Source organism: Somniosus microcephalus, chromosome 28 (genome assembly GCF_052327205.1).
Source record: "Somniosus microcephalus isolate GS21.2 chromosome 28, FLI_Smic_1.0, whole genome shotgun sequence".
NCBI lineage: Eukaryota > Metazoa > Chordata > Chondrichthyes > Squaliformes > Somniosidae > Somniosus > Somniosus microcephalus.
This window is the reverse complement of record NC_141014.1, coordinates 25392113-25411875: the sequence shown is the minus strand read 5'-3', so window position 1 is coordinate 25411875 and position 19763 is coordinate 25392113. Positions and strand designations below refer to the sequence as shown.

General features: G+C 47.8%; 1 protein-coding gene across 3 annotated transcripts in view; it reads left to right on the top strand.

The window, feature by feature from the left end:
- Window positions 1-19763, top strand: part of LOC147099460 (cytokine receptor common subunit beta-like) — a 64586-nt gene that overhangs the window by 34235 nt on the left and 10588 nt on the right. For all 3 annotated transcript variants that reach the window (XM_085969634.1, XM_085969635.1, XM_085969633.1), the window contains exons 7-11: window positions 3088-3226; window positions 6388-6545; window positions 11965-12101; window positions 14817-15003; window positions 17986-18070. In XM_085969634.1, coding sequence (XP_085825760.1) covers window positions 3088-3226; window positions 6388-6545; window positions 11965-12101; window positions 14817-15003; window positions 17986-18070 — 706 coding nt within the window. The remainder of the gene's footprint in view (window positions 1-3087; window positions 3227-6387; window positions 6546-11964; window positions 12102-14816; window positions 15004-17985; window positions 18071-19763) is intronic.

Here is a 19763-nt window from a genome sequence, read left to right as displayed (position 1 = left end):
GAGAATTTTAAAATCGAGGCGTTGCCGGATCGGGAGCCAATGTAGGTCAGCGAGCACAGCGGGTGATGGGTGAACGGGACTTGGTGCGAGTTAAGATACGAGCAGCCGAGTTTTGGATGAAATCCATAACACCTGTCGTATTAGTACTGAATATATAAGCAGCAAAACTGGGACATAGAAATGATGGAAATAAAGACATTTATTAAAAATTCATTCTCTGGATGTGAGCGTCGATTGCAAAGCCAGCATTTATTGCCCATCCCTAATTGCCCTGATACAAGTGAGTGGCTCGCGAGGCCACGTCAGACGGCAGTTAAGAATCAACCACGTTGGTGTGGGACTGGAGTCACATGTAGGCCAGAATGGATAAGGACGAGAGGTTTGCTTCCCAAAAGGACATTTGCTTATAATATACAGCTGGGCAATTTGACCACTGCAGAGGAACTTGCATCCCAAATTTTATTCCCTTGAATATTAAGGGAATCCAAGGGATATGGGGATAGTGCAGGAAAGTGCAGTTGAGGTAGAAGATCAGCCATGATCTTATTGAATGGCGGAGCAGGCTCGAGGGGCCGAATGGCTGACTCCTGCTCCTGTTTCTTGTGTTCTCATTCTGAAGGTTGTCCTTAACCAAGGACCCTGGAATGCTGTGGCCCCCTCAAGGCTAATCGAATTCTGTGTTGGACGAATATAGATTCTGCTGTGATTTTGCCCAGAGCTTGGGGACATCTCCACCTCAACATAACTAATCTGTTCACGATACTCCTCAAATATTTGTATAATCTTGTATAAAATGGTGTTACACTTATATTTCGACATACTGGGCATTTAAAAGCCTGCTGCCATGCTTAGCCTGTGGGTCTTGGGTGTTGTCCGGTTGATTACATTAATTTTCTGGCACTCAACCCGCAGCTCTATCACCCCACTTGCCAGGTGAATCAGCTAGGTTTTAAATCAGTACAGAAGGAGGTAATTCGGCCCATCAGTTAAAAAGGCTTACGGGATCCTGGGCTTCATAAATAGAGGCATAGAGTACAAAAGCAAGGAAGCTATGATGAACTGGAGCACTGTGTCCAATTCTGGGCACCGCACTTTAGGAAGGATGTGAAGGCCTTAGAGAGGGTGCAGAAAAGAATGATTCCAGGGATGAGGGACTTCAGTTACGTGGATAGACTGGAGAAGCTGGGGTTGTTCTCCTTGGAGCAGAGAAGGTTGAGAGGAGATCTGATAGAGGTGTTCAAAATCATGAGGGGTCTGGACAGGGTAGATAGAGAGAAACTGTTCCCATTGACAGAAGGGTCGAGAACCAGAGGACACCGATTTAAGATAAAATCTGGCAAAAGAACCAAAGGCGACATGAGAAAAAACTTTTTTACACAGCGAGTGATTAAGATCTGGAATGCGCTGCCTGAAAGGATGGTGGAGGCAGACTCAATCTTAGCTTTCAAAAGGGAATTGGATAAGCATCTGAAGGGAAAAAAAATTGCAGGGCTATGGGGAAAGGGCGGGGGAGTGGGACGAGCTGAGAGCCGGCACGGGCTCGACGGGCCGAATGGCCGCCTTCTGTGCTGTAACCATTCTACGATTCTATGATCGTGCCTGTGCCGGCTCTTTGAAAGAGCTCTCCAATTCCTCCCACACCCCCGAGTATTCCCCGTAGCCCTGCCAATCTTTCCCCTTCAAGTATTTATCCAATTCCCTTTTGAAAGTTACTATTGAATCTGCTTCCACCGCCCTTTCAGGCAGCGCGTTCCAGATCACAGCAACTCGCGGTGGGGAAAAGATTCTCCTCATGTTCCCTCTGGCTCTTTTGCCAATTATCTTAAACCTGTGCCCTCTGGCTACTGCCCCTCCTGTGAGTGGAACAGTTTCTCCTTCTTTACTCTATCAAAACCCCCCACCACCCCCGCCATAATTTTGAACACCTCTATTAAATCTCCGGGTTAACCTTCTGTGCTCTTCAAGTAGGGTGGGAGGAGGCTCGTGTTGGGGCATAAACACCGGCACAGACCAGTTAGGCCGAATGGCCTGTTTCTGTGCTGTAATTTCTGTATAATCCTTCCCTTTGGGGAGCTGCTTGGTTTGCACTCGGCTCTGCCCCGTGGTGGCACGGGTGAACTTGTGAACTCATGTTGTAGACTATGGAAGCAAACTTAAAACAAGCAGCAACCACGGTGCAGCGAACTAAGACTCCTGCTCTGTGGGCGCGATCTTGCCAGCCCTGGGGAGGCGGGTATGGAGGCGGGACTGCTGGGAAAATGGCAGAATCTGGGGGCGGGTGCCCATCCTGCCCCCAACCCGCCTCCGCGCCATCTTCCCAGGAGGTGGGTAGCCGACCCGCACCGGGGCCCATCTCCTCGGAGGCGGGAAGGGGATTACAGCCACTTAACTGCCTGTTAACAGGTAGTTAACAGGCAGATAAGAGGATTATCCCCATTTTACCCTCACAAGTGCAGGCTGCCCGAAGGCTGCGAACACCGCCAGGGTCACTGTGGCGAGCAGTGGGTCTGCGGGGATCGGAGGGGTGCAAAAGTGCGCTGTGAAGGTAAGTGATGGGTGCAAGTGTGGAGAGGTGAGTACGTGAGATAAGTGGAAAGTGTTAGAAAAAGTTTACTTACCTTTGTTTCTTCCTGCAGGCTTCAGTCGGTGGGTATGCGGAGAGTCTCGCACCTCCGCGGCAGAGACGACAGATGGCTGCTGCATTCTCCAATGCAACAACCATCTAATTTCTGCAAAAGGAAGAGGTTTGATGAGTCTTGAATTCAAGAACTCATCAAACTACAGAGAATGTCAGTGTTTGACAGCTTCACAGAGCTGCCCAACGATGACAATTCATCTATCAAAAATTTTTGACAGATGAAACGTCATACGTTGACGTGCTCTGTAACCGGCTTCCCCTTAATTGGCCTGCTATGCCCGCTGGGTGGATTTAACAAGGGCAATCAAGGGAAAATAGCGTGGGTTGGCCAGAGGTTGATGGAGGCGGGACTAAAACCCGACAAGTAGGAGTCCCGCCTCCAAAAGCTCCCCATTGGCAAAATCCAGCCCCATATTTCAGTGCTAACAGTCTGCCTTGATCATTCCCAGCTGAAGCGGCGGTGATGCCTCGAAATCTGCAGTGTGCCTACGATGGTGTCCAAGAGATTGAATGCACTTGGGAAGTAACAAACGAGTCCAGTAAATATTTTGAATTCCACCTCCACTACGGAAAAGCCAATAGCTCTGAGTAAGTAAGCAGATCAGCGGGGATCAAGGGTTCTTAAACCTGGCTAATTCCTTCTCATCTCCAGCCCAGGGGACGCTACAATCCAATTGTAGTAGCCCCCATCCGCATCCTGATCGCACAAGATCAGAAGACCATTGTGGATGAGGGAGGCCATTCAGCTCATCTCAGCTCGTCCATCCATAAGGACCTTATACTGTAGTACTTCCATTGCATCGTCCAATTGGTTCTGGAAAGATTCCAGGGATATTACCTGAACTGCTCTATCCAGGAGCCTATTCCATATGTTGATCGCTATTTGCGGGTAATTTTAACTTCTAGCTTTATAATAGGCGGCTGATCCAAACTTGCCCGTTTTACACTATCGGCAAAAAGTTAAAATGACCCCCTTTTGTGTGAAGAAAAATATCCAGCAAATAGAGCCACAGAGTCATAACGGCACAGAAGGAGGCCACTCGGCCCATCGAGTCCGTGCCGGCTCTCTGTAGAGCAATCCAGTCAGTCCCATTCCCCCGCTCTATCCCTGTAGCCCTGCAAGATTATTTCCCTCAAGTGCCTATCCAGTCTCCCCTTGAAAACATTGAGTGTCTCCGCTTCCACCACTTCCGTCAGCAGCGAGTTCCAGGTCCTCACCACTCGCTGCGTAAAAAAGTTTTCCTTACATCCCCCCTGTATCTCTTGCCCAAAACCTTAAATCTGTGTCCCCTAGTCCTTGTACCATCAACTGGTGGGAACAGCCTTTCCCCGTCTAGCCTATCCAAACCCGTCATAATTTTGCACACCTCTATCAAATCACCCCCTCAACCTCCTTTGCTCTAATGAAAACAAATCCAGCTTCTCCAACCTGTCCTTGTAGCTAAGATCCCCCATCCCCAGAACCATTCTGGTAAATCTCCTCTGCACCCTTTCAAGGGCCTTCACATCCTTCCTAAAGTGTGGTGACCAGAACTGGACGCAATACTCCAGTTGTGGCCTAACCAGCGCTTTATAAAGGTTCAGCATAACTTCTCTACTTTTGTACTCAATACCACTATTTATGAAACCCAAGATCCCATATGCTTTGCTAACCACTCTCTCAATATGTCCTGCCACCTTCAGGGACCTATGCACATTAACTCCCAGGTCCCTCTGTCCCTGCACACTCTTTAAAACTGTGCCATTAAGTGTATATTGCCTCTCCCTGTGCCTTCTGCCAAAATGCATCACCTCACACTTCTCTGTATTAAATAGTCCTAAATTTACCTTAAACATTCACTCCCTCCACCACCGGCGCACCGTGGCTGCAGTGTATACCATCTACAAGACGCACTGCAGCAACTCGCCAAGGCTTCTTCGACAGCATCTCCCAAACCCATGACCTCTTCCACCTAGAAGGACAAGGGCAGCAGGCGCATGGGAACACCACCACCTCCAAGTTCCCCTCCAAGTCACACACCATCCTGACTTAGAAATATATCGGCCGTTCCTTCATCGTCGCTGGGTCAAAATCCTGGAACTCCCTCCCTAACAGCACTGTGGGAGTCCCTTCACCACACAGGCTGCAGCGGTTCAAGAAGGCAGCTCACCGCCACATTCTCAAGGACAATTAGGAGTAGGCCATTCAGCCCCTTGAGCCTGTTCCGCTAACCCATTAAGGTTTCTTGCTCCACCACCTGTGCTGTTCCACCCTTTTAGTAAAAAAGTTCCCCCAGCATTTCCTATTTTCTCATGTTGCCCTTAATTTGTATAAATAACCCCCTTGTGCTTAAATTCTGCACAGGACAGAAAGGATCACTTGAATCCAATTTGTCCAAACCTTTCATAACTTTAAACTTTTCTATTATATCCTCGGTCAGTCTCCTCCTTCCAAGAGAGAAAAGACCCAAGGTAGTCAAATCTTTGCTCATACATCATTCCCTTAAAGTTGTGGGATCAATGTGTAACTCTTCTCTGTAACCCCATCAATAACTGAGTATCCTTTTCGAAACAAGGAGAACGAAACTGCACGCAATGCTCCAGATGTGGTCAAATACAGTTTTAAAATGAGCTCGCCCGTCACTTTAACTCTCCGCTCCACTCCCACCCTGGAGTGGGACTATGAACTTACAACCTTCTGACTCAGAGACGAGAGTGCCACTCATTGAGCCACAGCTGACACTAATTGACATTGCTAATTCTACCTTCCCTTGTGAATACTTGACGGAAGTAGTCATTCAGAAAATAGCTAGTTTAGCACAGTCCAGGAATTGAAACTGGTACCTTCATGGTCTACTTGATGCAGCTGGACTTGAATATGGGCCTCAATGTTGATGGTAAATTGAACAGGCTAAAGGTTGTGGGTTCAAAGTCCCACTCCACTGAGACTTGAGCACAACATCCAGGCTGACACTCCAGTGCAGTACTGAGGGAGTGCTGCACTGTCAGAGGGTGCCGTCTTTCGGATGAGACGTTAAACCGAGGCCCCGGCAACTCTCTCAGATGAATGTGAAAGATCCCGTGGCCACTATTGCAAAGAAGAGCAGCAGGAGAGTTCTCCCCAGGGTCCTGGGCCAATACTTATCCCTCGACTAACATCACTAAAACAGATGATCTGGTCATTATCACCTTGCTGTTCATGGGGTCTTGCTGTGCGCAAATTGGCTGCCGCGTTTCCTACATTACAACAGCAACTGCACTTCATTGGCTGTAAAGCATTTTGAGACGTCCTGAAAAGCGCTATATACGGTGGCATAGTGGTTAGCACTGTTGCCTCACGGCGCCAGGGATCCGGGTTCGAATCTGGACTCGGGTGACTGTCTGTGTGGAGTTTGCGCATTCTCCCCGTGTTTGCGTGGGTTTCCTCTGGGTGCTCCGGTTTCCTCCCACAGTCCAAAGATGTGCAGGTTAGGGTGATTGGCTATAATAAATTGACCCTTAGTGTTAGGGGGATTAAATACGTGGGGTTACGGGGATAGGGTGGGATATGTGTTGGTGTAGGGGTTACGGGGATCGGGTGGGATATGTGTTGGTGTAGGGGTTACGGGGATCGGGTGGGATATGTGTCGGTGCAGGCTCGATGGGCCGAAATGGCCTCTATCTGCACTGTGGGGTTTCTGTGATAAATGCAAGTCTTACTTTGTTTTGTTCTTATTCTATTCAATGATGATGACTATCCTTTTATTAATGTTAACGTTTTCACTTTGCAGAACCAAAGAATGCCAGCCATCAGTGATACTCCACACTTTTTCAAATCTCACAGTTCATCGCTGTAACATACCCGTGGATGGTCAGGAGGCTCTGGATAATTATACGGTGTTCCTGAAGCTCGCCGAACCAGCAAAGATATTTGTACCACATAAAAACAGTGCGTTCAATCACTTCGGCTGCTTTAGCATGGTTTTAACATTTATTGTACCAATGAATCTCAGTTTGTCAAGGAATATTATAGGAACAGGAGGAGGCCATTGAGCCCCTTGAGCCTGTTCCGCCATTCAATGAGATCATGACTGGAGTTTAGAAGAATGAGAGGGGATCTCATTGAAACTTATAAAATTCTAACAGGACTAGACAGACTAGATGCAGGAAGGATGTTCCCGATGGCGGGGGAGTCCAGAACCAGGGGTCACAGTCTAAGGATAAGGGGTAAGCCATTTAGGACTGAGATGAGGAGGAATTTCTTCACCCAGAGAGTGGTGAACCTATGAAATTCTCTACCACAAAAGGCAGTTGAGGCCAATTCATTAAATATATTCAAGAAGGAGTTAGATATATTTCTTAAGGCTAAAGGGATCAAGGGATATGGGGAGAAGGCAGGAACAGGGTACTGAATTTGGATGATCAGCCATGATCTCATTAAATGGCGGAGCAGGCTCGAGGGGCCGAATGGCCTACTCCTGCTCCTATCTTCTATGTTTCTATGTTTCTGTGACCTAACTCCATATACCCACCTTTGCCCCATATCCCTTCATACCTTTGGTTAACAGAAATTTATCAATCTCAGATTTAAAATTAACAAGTGAAATTAGGAAACACTTCTACACACAAAGAGTGGTAGAAGTTTGGAACCCTCTTCCGCAAACAGCAATTTTTGCAGAAGAGAGTTCCAAACTTCTGCCACCTTTTGGGTGTAGAAGTGTTTCCTAATTTCACTCCTGAAAGGTCTGGCTCTAATTTTTAGACTATGCTCCCTAATCCTAGACTCCCCAACCAGCGGAGATAGTTTCTCTCTAGCTACCCTACAATTATGTTCCCCTTAATATCTTGAAAACTTTGATCAAATCACTTTATTAACTTTGAATCAGAATTTCTGTTAAAAGCAGGGCCACCGAACTTCCTGGGCTGGGAGACGATGCAAAGCCGCCTCCAGATCTGCCTGGGTTTCCGTTCCAGTGATGTTCTGCCCTAAATTCCAATCAGCGGGCAGATCCTCTGCTCTCCTCCGCCATGTCCTGAAGGCAGCGGAACAGGTAGATAAGGTGGTTAAAAAGGCATATGGGATACTTGCCTTCATTAGCCGAGGCATAGAATATAAGAGCAGGGAGGTTATGATGGAGCTGTACAAAACGCTGGTAAGGCCACAGCTGGAGTACTGTGTGCAGTTCTGGTCGCCTCACTATAGGAAGGATGTGATTGCTTTGGAGAGGGTGCAGAGAAGATTCACCAGGATGTTACCTGGGATGGAGCGCCTCAGCTATGAAGAGAGGCTGGACAGGCTGGGGTTGTTCTCCTTGGAGCAAAGAAGGCTGAGGGGGGACCTGATTGAGGTGTACAAAATGATGAGGGGCATAGATAGGGTAGATAAAGAGGAACCTTTCCCCTTAGTAGGGGGGTCAATAACAAGGGGGCATAGATTCAGGGTAAGGGGCAGGAGATTTAGAGGGGATTTGAGGAGGAACTTTTTCACCCAGAGGGTGGTTGGAATCTGGAACTCACTGCATGAAAGGGTGGTAGAGGCAGGAACCCTCACAACATTCAAGAAGCATTTGGATGAGCACTTGAAATGCCATTGCATACAAGGCTATGGACCAAATGCTGGAAAATGGGATTAGACTGGACAGGGATTGATGGACGGCGCAGACATGATGGGCCGAAGGGCCTCTTTCTGTGCTGTATAACTCTATGACTCTATGACTCTATGTCGGCAGCCATCTTTTGGGCGATGTCTTGAGCATTCCTGGGTTGTCTTTACAGCTAACACCTGGTCCGTGTGATCTTCTGGACTTGTTTTGATTGCCTGAAGGGGGGGAGGTCGGAGAGGAATTTCCCAGGGTGCTTTTTTCCCTTATTGGTCCTGGGCCTTTTCTGTTTTTTGTCTTGCCTCTCCGAGGAGATTACATGGCTGTGGGGTTGGGGGTGGGGTGGAGGAAGACTTTAATCATGATGCTCCAACCATCATGGTGTGGGGCAGGCTTGATGGATCATCAGAACATAAGCAATAGGAGCAGGAATAGGCCATATGGCCCCTCGAGCCTGCTCCGCCATTCAATAAGATCATGGCTGATCATCGACCTCAACTACACTTTCCTACCCGATCCCCACATCCTTTGATTCCCCTAGAGTCCAAAAATATCTATCTCAGCCTTGAATATACTCAACGATTCAGCATCCATAGCCCTCTGGGGCAGAGAATTCCAAAGATTCACAACCCTCTGAGTGAAGAAATTTCTCCTCATCTCGGTCTTAAATGGCCGACCCACTTATCCTGAGATTATGCCCCCTAGTTCTAGACACTCCAGCCAGGGGGAAACAGCCTCTCAGCATCTACCCTGTCAATCCCTCTCAGAATCTTGTATGTTTCAATGAGATCACCTCTCATTCGTCTGAACTCCAGAGTATAGGGCCCATTCTACACAATCTCTCATCATAGGACAGCCCTCTCATCCCAGGAATCAATCTAGTGAACCTTTGTTGCACTGCCTCCAAGGCAAGTGTATCCTTCCTTAGATCAGCTGGTCTATTCCCATCCGTCAATTTCATAGGTTCATATGTACCCCAGCAACATGTGCTTCTTTGGCCAATCAGAAGACAGGCCTACTGAGAGCAGGTTCCATACTGGGCATTAAGAAGACATCAAAGATCCGAAAGGGGAAAAGCCATTCATTTCAGAGGTGATCGATGACCCAATAATGGACGAGTTTGTTTCTCTATGGGGGAAGAACCTTTACTCTGGCTCGTTAAAGAGTTCTGACTTCCCCGCACCCCGTCCCCAACCCCAACCCCTCCCCCCCCCCCCCCCCGCCGTCAGATCAATGGAATACTGCTCCAATTTCTCCTTGCATTCGAGGCTGGCACCTCTGTAGTGCCTGTACGGTCACAGGCCATCTGCACCTGGCTGACTAAATGACCCCATTCCCATAATTTGGGACATGGTCAACTCCAAGTCACGGTGGAAGCGGGAAGTCCCACCTGACCCACACTTTCGGTGGCAGGACAGGGACCCCAGAATTTCGGGCCCCAATCCTCTTCACCCCTCTTTTCCTGAAGGCGCTGTCTTGTGATTGGGTGTGCTTTCACAGATGCCCAACAGCCCTCTGTCCTGACGTAGATTCATTCAGCAGCCATTTTGCAATCCAGAAACGAATGATCAGTCAGTCTGTTTTTGGTGGTGTTTGATTACATAGGATTACATAGGATATACGGCACAGAAACAGGCCCAACCCGTCCATACCGGCGTTTATGCTCCACTCGAGCCTCCTCCTGTCTTTCCTCATCTAACTCTATCAGCGTAACCCTCTATTCCCTTCTCCCTCATATACTTGTCCAGCCTCCCCTTAAATGCATCTATACTATTCGCTTCAACCACTCCCTGTGGTAGCGAGTTCCACATTCTCACCACTCTCTGGGTAAAGAAGTTTCTTCTGAATTCCCTATTTGATTTCTTGGTGACTATCTTATATTGATGGCCTCTAGTTTTGCTCTTCCCCACAAGTGGAAACACTCTCTCTGTATCCACTCTATCAAAACCTTTCATAATTTTAAAAACCTCTATTGGTTGTGGGAGAAATGTTGGGCACTTAGTGACCTCCCCGTTCTTCTTCAAATAGTGTCATAAAATCTTTCTGAACCGCTAGGGCAGTTGGGTAAGGCCTTGACTTAACATCTGATCTGAAGGACGGCATCACCAACAATGCAGCGCCCCCTCAGTCCAGCACTGGGAGTGTCAGCCTAGAATTTTGTGCTCAAGTCTCTGGAGTGGGACTTGAACCCACAACCTTCATGAACAGAGGCGCGAGTGCTACCCACTGAGCCACGTCTAAGGAGCAATAACAGGCAGTGTGATCGGAGCTTTGAAGGAACAGGAGGAGAAAGACCAGAGGAGACTGGTCTTATTAACGTTGCCTCCTTTGATTCGTTCTCCCATTTTACTTTTGCTCCTATGGAGAACGATCTCTCCTTTTGTATGTCATCTCGCCCGTGTACAACAGTAATCAGGGCTGAGTTCCTTTGAAGGCTCACTTTCTAGGACTCGGGGGCATAGTCCAAAAACTAGAGCCAGACATTGCAAGAGTAAAATTAGGAAACACTTCTACACACAAAGGGTGGTAGAAGTTTGGAACTCTGACCTAGCATCAATTGCCGTTTGCGGAAGAGAGTTCCAAACTTCTACCACCCTTTGGGTGTAGAAGTGTTTCCTAACTTCACTTGTTAATTTTAAATCTGAGCTTGATAAATTTTTGTTAACCAAAGCTATTAAGGGGTATTGGGCAAAGGCGGGTATATGGAGTTAGGGCGCAGATCAGCCATGATCTCATTGAATGGTGAAACAGGCTCGAGGGGCTCAATGGCCTCCTCCTGTTCCTATGTTCCTAGTTTGTGCGTACAGTATGGAGCTGAGCTATGCAGTCCAGCACCACACTGATCCTCGGTATCTCTACGCTAGACAGGGGAAAGAAAACTCCAATTCTTGATGGCTGTCCAGCGACCCTGTTGGGTGTGGACTTTAGGGTAAGGGACAGATAAGCATTGACTGCGATGGTCTTCACTAATTGCCCAGGCTTGCATGTGAACTCTTTTTTGAGGTACCAGGAGATGCCAAGAAAAACCTATACCTTCCAGGGGAAAGACATGTATTTATATAGCACCTTTCACGACCACCGGACGTCTCAAAGCGCTTTACAGCCATTGAAGTGCTTTTGAAGTGGGGTCACTGTTGTAATGTGGGAAACACGGCAGCCAATTTGCGCACAGCAAGCTCCCACAAACAGCAATGTGATAACGACCAGATCATCTGTTTTTGTTATGTTGGTTGAGGGATAAATATTGGCCCCTGGACACCGGGGATAACTCCCCTGCTCTTCTTCGAAATAGTGCCATGGGATCTTTTACATCCACCTGAGAAAGCAGACGGGGCCTCGGTTTAATGTCTCATCCAAAAGATGGCACCTAGGACAGTGCCGCACTCCCTCAGCACTCCACTGGAGTGTCAGCCTGGATTTTTGTGCTCAAGTCTCTGGATTGGGACTTGAACCCACAATCGTCTAACTCAGAGGCGAGTGTGCTGTTCACTGAGCCAGGGCTGACACTGGAACAGAGAGGGAGAACAGTGGGGAACAATGGGGGACACCAGCCACATTAATACAAATGTAAAAGCTGTAAGGAATTTCTATATTGTGGAATAGGTTTGCAGCCCAAATTAGCCTAAGATAGAAGGAGGAGATTTGGAGAACATAGCGGTCTACTGTCCTTTGAGTGTCACCCCAATACTTAGCACAATCGCCCAATTCTAAGTTGAAGCCGCAGTGCAGGGTGAAATGCTTTCATTTGTTTTTGTCTTTTCTTGTCAGTTAAAGCAAATCCCCCTTCCATCTTGACCGTACAGCCTCTGCCTGATGGGAGATATAAACTAAGCATGCACAACACGACCACTAAATACCACACAGAATATGAAATCCACTATAAGAAGGTGCAAGAACATTGGAATGTAAGTTGCAATCATACATCAGTGACAGGCATAGGTCTTCAGGGCCGCCTTCGCCGTGTGTGCACGTGTGAGGTGTGTGTATGTGTGTGTTTGTGTGTGTGTGAGGTCTGTGTGTGAGGTGTGTGTGTGTGTGAGGTGTGTGTGTGTGTGTGTGAGGTGTGTGTGTGTGAGGTGTGTGTGTGTGTGAGGTGTGTGTGTGAGGTGTGTGTGTGAGGTGTGTGAGGTGTGTGTGTGTGAGGTGTGTGTGTGTGAGGTCTGTGTGTGAGGTGTGTGTGTGTGTGAGGTGTGTGTGTGTGTGAGGTGTGTGTGTGTGAGGTGTGTGTGTGTGTGAGGTGTGTGTGTGTGAGGTGTGTGTGTGAGGTGTGTGTGTGAGGTGTGTGTGTGTGAGGTGTGTGTGTGTGAGGTGTGTGTGTGTGAGGTGTGTGTGTGTGAGGTGTGTGTGTGTGAGGTGTGTGTGTGTGAGGTGTGTGTGTGTGTGAGGTGTGTGTGTGTGAGGTGTGTGTGTGTGAGGTGTGTGTGTGTGTGAGGTGTGTGTGTGTGAGGTGTGTGTGTGTGTGAGGTGTGTGTGTGTGTGAGGTGTGTGTGTGTGAGGTGTGTGTGTGTGAGGTGTGTGTGTGTGAGGTGTGTGTGTGTGAGGTGTGTGTGTGTGTGAGGTGTGTGTGTGTGTGAGGTGTGTGTGTGTGTGAGGTGTGTGTGTGTGAGGTGTGTGTGTGTGAGGTGTGTGTGTGTGAGGTGTGTGTGTGTGAGGTGTGTGTGTGTGTGAGGTGTGTGTGTGTGTGAGGTGTGTGTGTGTGTGAGGTGTGTGTGTGTGAGGTGTGTGTGTGTGAGGTGTGTGTGTGTGTGTGTGTGAGGTGTGTGTGTGTGAGGTGTGTGTGTGAGGTGTGTGTGTGTGAGGTGTGTGTGTGAGGTGTGTGTGTGTGAGGTGTGTGTGTGAGGTGTGTGTGTGAGGTGTGTGTGTGTGTGAGGTGTGTGTGTGTGTGTGAGGTGTGTGTGTGAGGTGTGTGTGTGTGTGTGAGGTGTGTGTGTGAGGTGTGTGTGTGAGGTGTGTGTGTGTGTGTGAGGTGTGTGTGAGGTGTGTGTGTGTGAGGTGTGTGTGTGTGAGGTGTGTGTGTGTGTGAGGTGTGTGTGTGAGGTGTGTGTGTGTGTGAGGTGTGTGTGTGTGAGGTGTGTGTGTGTGAGGTGTGTGTGTGTGTGAGGTGTGTGTGTGTGAGGTGTGTGTGTGTGAGGTGTGTGTGTGTGAGGTGTGTGTGTGTGTGAGGTGTGTGTGTGTGAGGTGTGTGTGTGTGAGGTGTGGGTGTGTGTGAGGTGTGGGTGTGTGAGGTGTGTGTGTGTGTGAGGTGTGTGTGTGTGTGTGTGAGGTGTGTGTGTGTGTGTGTGAGGTGTGTGTGTGTGTGGTGTGTGTGTGTGTGTGAGGTGTGTGTGTGTGTGGTGTGTGTGTGTGTGTGAGGTGTGTGTGTGTGAGGTGTGGGTGTGTGTGAGGTGTGGGTGTGTGAGGTGTGTGTGTGTGTGTGTGTGTGTGAGGTGTGTGTGTGTGTGTGAGGTGTGTGTGTGTGAGGTGTGTGTGTGTGAGGTGTGTGTGTGTGTGTGAGGTGTGTGTGTGTGAGGTGTGTGTGTGTGAGGTGTGTGTGTGTGAGGTGTGTGTGTGTGTGGTGTGTGTGTGAGGTGTGTGTGTGTGAGGTGTGTGTGTGTGAGGTGTGTGTGTGTGTGTGTGTGAGGTGTGTGTGTGTGAGGTGTGTGTGTGAGGTGTGTGTGTGTGAGGTGTGTGTGAGGTGTGTGTGTGTGTGTGAGGTGTGTGTGTGTGAGGTGTGTGTGTGAGGTGTGTGTGTGTGTGTGAGGTGTGTGTGTGTGAGGTGTGTGTGTGTGTGTGTGAGGTGTGTGTGTGTGTGCGAGGTGTGTGTGTGTGAGGTGTGTGTGTGAGGTGTGTGTGTGTGAGGTGTGTGTGTGTGAGGTGTGTGTGTGTGTGAGGTGTGTGTGTGTGTGTGTGTGAGGTGTGTGTGTGTGAGGTGTGTGTGTGTGTGTGTGTGTGAGGTGTGTGTGTGTGTGTGTGTGTGTGTGTGTGTGAGGTGTGTGTGTGTGAGGTGTGTGTGTGTGTGTGTGAGGTGTGTGTGAGGTGTGTGTGTGTGAGGTGTGTGTGTGTGTGAGGTGTGGGTGTGTGAGGTGTGTGTGTGTGTGAGGTGTGTGTGTGTGTGTGTGTGTGTGTGTGAGGTGTGTGTGTGTGTGTGTGTGTGAGGTGTGTGTGTGAGGTGTGTGTGTGTGAGGTGTGTGTGTGTGTGAGGTGTGTGTGTGTGAGGTGTGTGTGTGTGTGAGGTGTGTGTGTGTGTGAGGTGCGTGTCTGTATGTGAGGTGTGTGTGCGTGTTTGTGTGCGTGTTTGTGTGCGTGTTTGTGTATGTGAGGTGTGTGTGTAAGTGTGTGAGAGAGAGAGAGCGTTAGAGAGTAATGGCTCTGATAGCCTCACAAAAGCAGCAGGTTGGAAAATACTAACAAACGTTTCTGAACCATTGCTGGTTTTGGATTGAATGGGGTTTTGGTTACAACAGGAATAATGACGCTATGAAATTTCAAGTGTAATTTTATGTAAAGTTATGGTTAACTTTAAATATCAGAAGTCCCATTATTTCTCGGTAAGAAGTCCTCACATGGAAACAGATTGAAACAGCAATCCATACCAATAGAACATTGTCAATTACAGTATCACTTGTTTTCTCTTGTGCCAGAATGCCAAAGTGCTAAGGATTCCCCAGGACAACAAATCATTCATGCTCCAAAAGGAATCACTGGACGCTTCCAGTAAATATTGCATAAGAGTGAGGGCAAAGGTAGTATGTCTACGAGGCGATCCCAATTGCTACCTTGGACCATGGAGTGACTGGAGCAAGGAGGTCACATTGGAGACTAACGCTGGTACGTAGGCAGAATACAACTGAATCCTGATAGTTTCTTCTTGCAATGGTCATTTTATTTTATCAAAGTAAAAAAGCAATGTTAGAATTGATGACTTTCAAAGTCTTATTAGAAGGATAAATTAGGTATCTCATAGCCCTCAAAGTATACTGTTTATACAACAGGTGTAGAATAATTTACTCGGACGTTACTGAAAAGTATTTTATTATTGTGCGTCATTTGCACTGTGTACCTCTCCAATATCCTCTTTGCAGCAACAATATTCCCCATTGTTAATGTGAACTGATGGAGGTCTTTAAGATTATGAAATATGGTAGATGTAGAGAAGGTCTTTCCACTTGTGAAGGAGACCAGAACTAGGGGCCATAAATATAAGATAGTCACCGATAAATCCAATAGGGAATTCAGGAGAATCCTCTTCAACCAGAGAGTGGTGAGAATGTGGAACTCGCTCCCATGGGGAGCGGTTGAGGCAAATAGCACAAATGCATTTAAGGGGAAGCCAGATAAGCACATGAGGGAGAAAGGAATAGAAGGATATGCTGATAGGATGAGATGAAGAAGAGTGGGAGGAGGCTGGTGTGGAGCATGGACCGGTTTGGCCGAATGGCCTGTTTCTGCGCTATAAATACTTTGTAATCATTTGTAACTGGCCCCCCTCACCTCTCTCCACACACAGCTAGCCACCATCTCGAAAATCCCCTAAATGAAAATTATAGCTGGTTTGGACGTTCAAACATTGTTGCTTCTTTCTTTTTTAAGGCGTTTATGATTTTCTTCCCCTTTTCTCCTCTCTCGGTCCCCCGCAGCTACCATGCGAGCCGAGAACCTGGTAGTAGGCCTCTGGTAATGTTAGCCCAGTTACAGGCCCCAAAATGGCAGCCAGCAGAATCCTCCCTGAAACATTCCCTTCCACTCTCCCCATGAGAAAGCGTTGGGTCTGTGCTTGGAGCTGTGCCATACGCCAGAGCTGAGATTGCAATCCACATATGAGGAACCATGGTTGGCGATAGTGTCAAACAAGCAATGCCAGATTAGTGCAGTGATTATACTTCAATTAAATTGAAAATCGGGAGAGGTGTCTAACAACAGTAACACCTCGCATTTATACAGCGCCTCTAATGTAGTAAAAACATCCCAAGTTGCTTCACAGGAGCGTTATCAGACAAAATGTTGACACCGAGCCACATAAAGAGATGTTCGGGCAGGTAACCAAAAGCTAGGTCAAAGAGGTAGATTTTTAAGGAATGCCTTAAAGGAGGAGAGAGAGGCGAAGAGCTTCAGGGAGGGAATTCCAGCACTTGGGGACCCAGGCAGCTGAAGGCACGGCCGCCAATGGTGGAGCGAGGAAAATCGGGGATGCTCAAGAGGCCAGAATTGGAGGAGTGCAGAGCTCTCGGAGGGTTGTAGGGCTGAGAGGAGGGTACAGAGCTAGGGAGTGGGCGAGGGCCACAGAGGGGTTTGAACACAAGGATGTGACTTTTCAAATCAAGGTGTTCGTGGACCGGGAGTCAATGTAGCTCAGCGAGCACAGAGGGTGATGGGCGAACGGGACTTGGTGCGAGTTTGGACACTGGGCAACGTGGTTTGAACGGGCAGTCAAACCAATATTGCCAAAAAGTTAAAATGACCCTCACCCATGGATATAAACCCCCACTCCACCATTCCATGGCACAGTGTGTTCACGTATAAAACATTAAAATATAAATTGTTCATTTTTTCCTACACAATTGTAGCCATCATCGAGGCACTTCTTCCGAAAACATTGTGTGCAGTGCAGTACAATCACGGTACAGAACCAGAACTTAGCGGACAGTGTAAGGGCCACATAAAAGCAAGGCTCTCTTAAAGGAGCATTACAAAGAAAATGGGCTCGAATTTATCAATGGGGATGTGATGGAGGCGGGACTCCCACTTTTTGGGTTGTAGTCCCGCCTCCATCGACTTGTGGCCAACCCACGCTATTTTCCCTTGATTGACCTTGTTAAGCCCGCCCAGCGGGCTCAGCAGGCCAATTCAATTCAATTCAATTCAATTCAATTTTTATTTGTCATATATGCAGCAGACGTGTGTACTGCACAATGAAATGTTGATTTTTACAAGTCCTCCCAACATTGGAATAAATATGGCATAACAATGATAAAATACTAATAGAAATACAGTAATAATAAATAAAACAACAGTAATAAATAATAATAAATTATACATTCAATAATAATAAATTATACGTTCAATTAAGGGACACCTGGTTACTGGTGATGTCACTGATTGACATTTCATCTGTCAAGAGCTTTTGACAGATGAAAAATCAGCGTTTGACAGCTCTGTGAAGCTGTCAAACACTGACAATCTGTCTTCTAACTTGAGTCCTTCTACTCAGACTCAGTTAGAGATCTCTCCAGACCAGAAAGCAGAGGCTGCAGCTTTTGACAGTTCAGCGGCCATTCGGCTTTCTGTGCCGGTGAGCTGAGGGACTCCCGAGAACTGAAGGAAGGAAGCCTGCAGGAGAAAGTAAAGGTAAGTAAAACTTATTAAAACACTTTACATTTACCTCACACACTTACCTCTGCACACATGCACCCATCACTCACCTGCACAACAGACATCTCGACCCCTCCAACCCCTTCAGACCGACGGTCCGCCTCGCTAACTTGCCGTGGTTCGGAGCCGTCGGGAAACCCACGCTTCAGGGCTAAAAATAGGAATTAGGCAAAAAACTGCCTGTTAACTACCTATTAACAGGCAGTAAATTGGCACTAATCCCCCTTCCCGCCTCGGGGAGGCGGCTCCCAGCACAGGTCGGGCACCCGCCTCCTGGGACATTGGCACGGAGGCGGGTTGGGGGCGGGATGGGTTCCTGTCCCCCAATTCTGCAATTTTCCCACTACTCCCGCCTCCAAACCCGCCTCCACGGGGCTTGGAAATTCGAACCCAATCAGTTTAATGAAAGTTTCATTCAATACATTTCTTTGTGTTATTTAGATACTGAGCTTTTCGTTGTTCTGGCATGCGTTGTGCTGGTGATGATAATCATCTCGATTCCACCCTTCCTCTGCTTGCTCAAAAGGTAAAGTCCATTATTCCTTATATCTAAACTATCTGAGCCCCTCGATTAGATTTCCTGCTGTGGCTCGCTCGAATGCCTCGGATTTCTCAGGCGCTGGAGATCTGGAAATCCACTCAATATACGATACATAAAACAAGATACAGGAAACTCTCGATTTACCGGCACCCAAATAACCGGGAATCTCTGTTAACCAGCAAAGTTCAGGAGTAGGTTCAGGTAAGTTTTACTTCATATTAGTGGCCATTCCTGGATCTGTGGCTGTGTAACTGGGGTTCCTGCACTTGTTGCTAAGCAACAGGGACGCCTGGATCTTGTGGCTGGGGTTCCTGCACCTGTTGCTAAGCAACAGGGATGCCTGGATCTTGTGGCCGGGGTTCCTGCACCTGTTGCTAAGCAACAGGGAAGCCTTGTTCTGTTGCTGTGTATGGGTTCTCGTACCTTTTACTATACCTCTCTGTAATCCGGACTTTTTGATAAACCGGCACCACGCCGGTCCCGTCGGTGCCGGGTAAAAAAGAGTTTCCTGTACTGTAGACACTGGAAATCTGAAATAAAAGCAGAAAATGCTGGAAACACTCAGCGGGTCAGGCAGCGTCTGTGGAGAGAGAAACAGAGTTAACATTTCTGGTTGATGACTGTTCGTCAGAACTGGAAAAAGTTAGAGATGCAACAGGTTTTAAGCAAGTACAGAGGCAGGGAACGTGGGGAGGGGAGGAAAGAACAAAAGGGAAGGTCTGTGATAGGATGGGAGGCAGGAGAGATTAAATGACAAAGGGACAATGGTGCAAGGCAAAAGGAGATGTTCATGGGACAAGTAAAGAAACAAAAGATGGGTCTAGAGGAGTTGTAAATGGGAATATCAGAATCAACAGCAGCCATGTGAAAAAATGGGGGCAGAGGTTATGATCTGAAATTGTTGAACTCAATGTTGAGTCCGGAAGGCTGTAAAGTGCCTAATTGAAAGAATTGAAAGAAACTGCAGCAGGCGGTTAAGGCGGCAAATGGTATGTTGGCCTTCATAGCGAGAGGATTCGAGTACAGGAACAAGGATGTCTTGCTGCAGTTGTACAGGGCCTTGGTGAGACCACACCTTGAGTATTGTGTGCAGTTTTGGTCGCCTTATCTGAGGAAGGATGTTCTTGCCATGGAGGGAGTGCAGCGAAGATTCACCAGACTGATACCTGGGATGGCAGGAATGACGTATGAGGAGAGATTGGGTCGATTGGGCTTATATTCGCAAGAGTTTAGAAGAATGAGAGGGGATCTCATTGAAACTTATAAAATTCTAACAGGACTAGACAGACTAGATGCAGGAAGGATGTTCCCAATGGTCGGGGAGTCCAGAACCAGGGGTCACAGTCTAAGGATAAGGGGTAAGCCATTTAGGACTGAGATGAGGAGGAATTTCTTCACCCAGAGAGTGGTGAACCTGTGGAATTCTCTACCACAGAAGGCAGTAGAGGCCAATTCATTAAATATATTCAAGAAGAAGTTAGATGTATTTCTTAAGGCTGAAGGGATCAAGGGATATGGGGAGAAGGCAGGGACAGGGTACTGAATTTGGATGATCAGCCATGATCTCATTGAATGGCGGAGCAGGCTCGAGGGGCCGAATGGCCTACTCCTGCTCCTATCTTCTATGTTTCTATGTTTCGATGAGGTGCTGTTCCTCGAGCTTATGTTGAGCTTCATT